Below are 6,576 nucleotides of genomic sequence, written 5' to 3'. Positions count from 1 at the left end.
TTCTATTCCCATGGAAATCCAGCAGTAAAACTCCTTCTCAAATATGCAGACGCATAAGCAGATCCAAGAAATACCTTTCACGCATCCACCCAACTTGCTGACTTAATTTTCCATGCTGCAATTTTAAACAACTTAAAAACTCCATTGACTTTCACAGACTTTGGACTGGAACCACTATAGAAATAAAAAATATCCATACACAGATTAATGTCTCTTGAAAAAAAATATTTTTTTCTTAGGTTGCACATTCAAAACTTGAGCTGCACACTTCACAGTATAGGAACAGTAGTTTGCCAATCCAATTACCACCATAGAGGTGTTTTGATTAGTTCAGCAGTAGCCCCAATGTGTCAAACATAGTCAGCAGCAGGAGATAGACCCCAGGTGTAATTACAGTCAGTGACCAAGACATGTCTCCTGGGCTGTAAAACCTTCTCAGTCTACACTGGAAATGCCCTATCACAGGGAGGTTTGGACAAAACCCTCAGTTAAACTGCAGTAGACCTTTAGGGAAAAACTGCTGTTCCAGTTAGAGATTGCATCTGCTCATTCACCCACCACATTTTGCCTTCTTTCTGCTGTTTCCCACCTCTCCCCCTTCGCCCTCTGCTAAATGGATCAAGCAGTGAACTCAACCACAGCGCGATGATGTGGGGAGCGAGAGCCCTCACATCCATGTTGGCAGGCTTTCCCTGCAGCCTGAAGGCTACAAAAAAGATGAGATGTTGGCTATTCTGGAGTCACTGCAGGTTTTATCCCAACTCCAGTGCTGCCAGGGAGCAAAGGAAGTTTTGTGCAGGCTGGATTTGGGCCACCGGGCATCTCTTTTCTAGGTTTTTGCAGTTACAAGGGCACACGTGGACCACTGCTGTACAAACAACACATGAAGAAGACTGTTTTTTATCAAGGACCTTGTCCAATCTTACAGCAGGATCGGTTTCACTGGTCAAACCGATTGCTGTTTTGAGGACAAGGGTGAGGGGACAGACTCCCAGCTGGAAATGGTAACACAGCTGTCTTTCCCACAGCTACCAATATTTTTAGATCTTGGTGTTAATTAGTGCTTTTCACCAACAGATATGTTTCACTTTAATAACCACTCAAATAAATAAATAAATAATAAAATAGTACTTTGTGCTTTGTTAGCATCATTTGTCCAAAGTCTCTGAAGTGTTTTGCCGAGCCGAGTGTTGCTATTTCCTGCAAGTCCCAGCAATCCCAAGAGCCTGACTCTGCTTCTGTTTCTATCAATAGGAGCAAGGCCAGCCCCTGAGGACCTGCCTGGAGTTACCCAGCGAGCCAGTGACTGATGGAACAAACATAGCTCAGGTGCCCTGATTCCTACTTTCATGCTGCCTGCCCTCAACAGCACCAATCGGAACTTACTCTTCTTCGAATCACCGTACATCAAAATCAAAGAAAATCCCTACTTGATTCATTTTCGACATTGTTTGTACAACATCTCCAGCCTTGCAGTGCACCAGGGTGTGCTTGGTCTACTGTTGTTGCTGCTGTTCATTTAACACCTTCCTTAAAGCCTTCTAAGAGGTTTCTGACCTGCTGTCATCTCCTGGGAAATTCTGGTATGCAATCTATGCATGCAGGACTGCATGTCTGTGCCGTATGTCAACCTTCTTCTGGTTTCCTCTTCTACTGTATTGTTTGCCAGAGACATCTGCAAGGAAACAAGATCCTGGCTGCTCTTGCTGCTTCTCCCCCACGCTCCAGGTCCGATGCCATCACCACAGCAACCCAGCACGGCATCACGGATGATGGAACAAAGAGCTGGTGCTGCCCAGAGCCAGGAAAGAATAGCAGAAAACGCCTGGTTTGGATGTGTGCTCATAGCTGCAACCCAGCAGAGAGTAAATATGGAAACCTGGAGCACAACACTGTCTTACTTGAATGCCGTGCATGGGGCATAGGTAGGCTTTTCACATTTCCAGTGCTTTAATGGCAAAGGGACTCAGTTCCCTCTAAACGGTATTGAGTTATAAAAAAGCCATGATCCTCATCTAAGAGAATCTGTAATGTACCTTATTTTGTGCATTTACTCTTTCTTGTGCCCTATGTAAGAATACAACTGTTAGCACCAGTGGACAGATAAATGCTGCCCTGCTCAGTAGACAATGATAAGAGCTGGGTGAACGTCTCATTGTACGCAGCTCATAGAACTGTTAGGTTGGAAGGGACCTCTGGAGGACACCTAGTCCAACTTCCTGCTCAAGGCAGGCCAAGTTGGATAAGGTTGCTGAGGGTCTCCTCGAGTTTAGAGAATTCCCAAGGGTGGCAATGTCTCTAAGCAGTCTGTTTGCAGATTTCCATTTACAAATGATCCACATGTTTGCCATAAAGGCCAGATTCCACGGGTTCGTTCATTTTTACATTTCAATGAACAAATGGGTTGTGTGGGTGCCCATCAGACTGCCCACAAACTTCTCTTCTTCTCCCCTTCCTCTGAATGAAAAGAAGAAATTGTACAGACGTTTTTAAGAGAAACTTTGAAAGGAGGCGGAGAGGTGAGGATACCCAGGAGGGGCAAAAGCTGCAAACAGCAAAAGTGAAACTGTGTTTGTGAGCACTTCTAACAGCTTCTGCCCAGCTCTGATCATAACGTCTACTTACATGGTGTTATGAAGTCTTGATCTGTGCTTTCTCTTGCTCAGTACCAGCAGCGGGCAAGGGGCACCCAGGGGCGTATGGCATTCCATACTCCAGCCCTCCTCACCTTCAGCGTGGGAGTGCAGCGGCTTTAAAAATGCAGTCCCGTAATTTAAACCAAGCTGCCCGTCACTCAAGCCAGGCTCAGCTGGGGTGGTTTTGGTTCTTAGTCAGTAGGCTCTAGCGGTCAGTAGTCTCTGTTGTCTGCATTTCCAGATGAAAAGAGAGCAGCTGTGGTCAGCTCCAGTGTAGACAATCGATAGGTACCTCACAGGCTTCAAGCAGACTTCTTCTGCAGCCCTCTGAGAAAATGTGTGTGCTTGTGGGGTGGAGGACACAAAAGCTCGCTTCCCCTCTGTAAAGATGACTGAAGTCAGTCCTTAAAACACACCCAGAACAAAAACATATTTAAAAAGTATGTGAAATAGCTGCCACGTTTTTGTGCGGTACCCTGTTCCCCCAAAATAAGAAATTAGGGTGGTTGTTGTTGTTGTTTTTTAAATGTTACTGCGGAGGAGCTTTCTGATGCGTTATGAAGGACAACCAGTGATGTATCCCCACTCGTTCATTACAAGATCTTTCATTTCTTATTCAGTTGGGCATGCAGTTCTGCTTCCAAGGCCATCTTGTCAAAAGTACGCATGTTCGTCTCCTCCCGTACCTTTTCCCGGACATGGAAAGACGCCCGGGCGACAGACCTAGCATTTTCTAAGACAGTCTTCTTCTCCTTGAAGATCTGCTCGCTCCTCTCCAGCTTCCTCTCTATAGAGAGGAGGATCTCCCTGCGCCTTAAGTCCTCATACTGTTCCACCTTTTGCTTGTTCATCTTCTGCACTTTCTCCTTCTCCAGACGGCTCAGGACCACCTTGCGGGCCTTTTCTTGGACGACTTCTTCGGCTACCTGGGCAGCATGCTGGAGCTTTCTCTCTGTCTCTCTAGCCAGGGCCTCCAAGTGCTCCTTCTGCTCTCTTTCCTTCTTCTCTGCTGCCAGTTTGGCTCGCTGCATCTGCATGTCCTCCCGCCTGGCCTTCTCCCTCAGCTCCTGGTTCCTCTTCTCCACTAGCTGCTCATAGTTCTCCTGAGCCTTGGTCAAACTCATCTCTAGGGAGGCCTTCAGCATTTCCTTCTCTTCTGCCTCTTGCTTGGCCAGTTCCTTGAGCAAGGCCTCGTGCTTCAGCTTCTCTGCTTGGTTGAGTAGCTTCTTCTCCTTCTGCAGCTGAACCTCCTTCTTCAGCCTCTTCTGTGCGGCTGTGGACAGCTTCTCTTGCAGGAGCTGCTCCTCTCGCTCCCGGTGCTCCTTCTTGCCCTCCTCCTTCGCCTTCAGATTGTGCTCTTGATGGAGCTTCTTCTGCTTGTCCTCCTGGATGGCCCTCTCCAGCTTTTCCCTCCGCAGCCGCTCCTGCTTCTCCGCTTGCTCCCGCCACCTCTCCTCGCACACCAGGCGCTGCCTCTGCTTCAGCAGGGTGGCCTCCTCCTGCTCCTGGCTCAGCCTCCCCCGCCGCTTCTCCACCTGGCTCTCCCACATCCGCTGGCCCTGCAGGAGGGCCCTCTGCTTCTCCTTCTCCTCCTGCTCCTTCCGCTGCTCCGCCAGCCGCCGCTGACTGTCCCACTGCAGGTGGGCCGCCTGCCGCTGCTCCCGCAGGAGGTTGGCCTCCTGGTGCTTGGCGATCATCAGCGCCGCGATCTTCTTGTCCCTCTCGGGCACCTCCGACAGACCCTTCTTCCTCTTCACCTCCTTGACGATCCTCTCCACTTTCTGGGCGGTCTGCGGCGAGTGGCTGAGGTCACCCAGGCTGAAGCTGCGCCCCAAAAGGGAGCCGGCGGTGACGGTGGCGGCTCCCCCCCGGCCCCGGCCGCCCCCTTTGCCCCCGCGCTCCCGCAGGCTCTCCCCGCTGTAGGAGGAGGAGGCCCCCGACTCGGAGGAGGTCTTGCCCCAGCTGCCCTCACGCCGCTTCTGCAGCGAGTCCAGGGAGTGGCTCTTGGCTTTGGCACCCCCCGACGCCCTGGCCTTCCCCCCGCCATGGGGCCGGGGCCCGCCGCCGGTGGTGGCAGCAGCCCGGGGGGCGACGCGGGCGGCGGGTGAGGGCGGCAGGCTGCCGAGGGGCGCCAGGATCCGCCTCTTCTCCTCCCGGATAATCCTCTCCCGCTCCTCCCGGCACTGCTGCAGCTTGCGGCGGCGCTCCCGCTCGTAGGCCTCGTAGAGGCCGGCGGCCACCCGCATGGAGCGCCCGGGGGCCTCCCGCAGCAGCTCCCCCAGCGCCCGCGGCAGCAGCTCCACCGGCCGCACGGCGCAGCGGGCACAGGCCTCCAGCGAGCGCGGGCTGGTCAGCACGTACCGGCTGCCCTCCGCCGCCGCGCAGTCGAAGTTGTAGAGGTCCAGGTGCAGCAGAGGCGACTGCTCCCCGGGACGGGCCGGCTCCCCCCCCGCTGCGCCCGCCGCTGCCCCCCCGGGTGCCGGGCAGGGCTGCGGGGGAGGCTCGGCCGGCGGCTCCACCATGGCTCGGCCTGCAAGGGAGAGAGCGGCGGCGGGTGAGCGCGGGGAGCGGACCCCTTTTGTCTCCCCGGGAAGGGCAGGGCGGGCGGGAGAGGGGGGTGGCGGGGTCTGCAGCGAGGGGGGTGCCCGGGCTGGGGGAGTGCAGTCTGTGGAAGGAGGGGGGCAGGTGGCGGGGGGTGCCTTGGGTGGGAGGTTGTCGGTGTTTGGTGGAGGGGGGTACCTGGGGCGGGGTGTTTTTGGGGCGGGGAGCCGCGTTTGGGCGGTCAGTGGGGGCGGTTGGGAGGGCGTGCTCGGGAGAGTGCGCTCGGGCTCGGAGGATGGGGGAGTCTTTAGAGTGCGTGGGGGCGTCTGAGGTGATGGGGGTGTTTGTGGTGGCGTGGGGCGCAGCCAGAGTCCCTGCAGTATGTCTGGGCTGTGGGCGCAGGCGTGTTTGGCAATGGATGGGGGTACCGGGGGTGCAGGGTGTCTGTCCTGGCCGGGGGTGGGGGAGTTGGGGGTGGGGGGTGTTCGGGCTATGAACGAGGATGCCTGCGGTGCACCGGGCGCGGCGGAGCGGCGGACGGGGGTGTCTGGGCTGTGAATGCGGGTGGGGGTGTCGGGCAGGGCTGGGTGCGGGACCGGGACCACCACCACCCACACACACACACCCCCCCCCGGGGCCGGCACCCACAGCGCAGGATGGAGCCCCCCGCCCGACCCGGTCTTCCCCCGCAGCACTCACCGGGCGGGCGCGGCGGGCAGCCCCGCGCTTTGTCTCGGTGCCGGCAGCCGGGGGGATCAGGCGGGGGGCGGCGGAGGCGGCTCCTCCATGGCACCCCGGGCCCCGCGCGGCGCCCCCACCTCCGGGGCGGCGGCGGCGGGCACGGCGGCCGCCCGCAGGCTGCGGCGCCCCGCGCTGCCCGCTGCAGGCCCCGCGCGGGGGGCGGGCGGAGGCGGGAGCGGGGGGAACCCGCCCCGCAGCCCCGCGGCGGGGCCGGGCCGGACCGAGGACAGCGCTGCTACCGGGCGGGGGAGTTCCGCCCCCAGCCCACCCCACACGGCGAGGGGCCGGGCCGGGCGCCGCTGCGGCGGGAGCGGCGCCGGGGGTGGCTCGGGAGGTGGGCAAACGCCCGGCCCGCCAGGCGGGTGTCCTTCCCTGCAGGCATCCTCCATCCCTGAGTGCGCATCCCTCCATCCCGGCGTCCCTCCGTGCGCGCATCCTTCCCTGCAGACCTTCCCCATACGAGCGGCACTGCCAGGGTCGTGCCCACCCTGTTTTGCGCTGTGCCTGCAGAAAAACAAGCCCATCCGTATTTGCAGTTAATATAAGCGAGGATAAAGGGGCGTAGGAAGGAGGAGGGGGTGCTAACCCAGTTTTACAGATGGCAAACCGAGCCACAGGGAGATGAAGGTGCCTGCCTTGGGCCACCTAGGGAATTCGT

General features: G+C 57.3%; 1 protein-coding gene across 1 annotated transcript; it reads right to left on the bottom strand.

Annotated features, from left to right (window-relative positions):
* Positions 1-212: 212 nt before the first annotated feature.
* Positions 213-6,329, bottom strand: CCDC177 (coiled-coil domain containing 177). The gene is given in 3 exon segments (XM_074149438.1): positions 213-5,166; positions 5,877-6,155; positions 6,158-6,329. Coding segments are annotated over 3 exon segments (2,376 nt in total). The 3' UTR covers positions 213-3,241.
* Between the last annotated feature and the right edge of the window lie 247 nt (positions 6,330-6,576).

This window comes from Numenius arquata, chromosome 6 (genome assembly GCF_964106895.1).
Source record: "Numenius arquata chromosome 6, bNumArq3.hap1.1, whole genome shotgun sequence".
Taxonomy (NCBI): domain Eukaryota; kingdom Metazoa; phylum Chordata; class Aves; order Charadriiformes; family Scolopacidae; genus Numenius; species Numenius arquata.
Note: the sequence above shows the minus strand (reverse complement) of the source record. Positions and strands in the feature narration are given on the sequence as shown.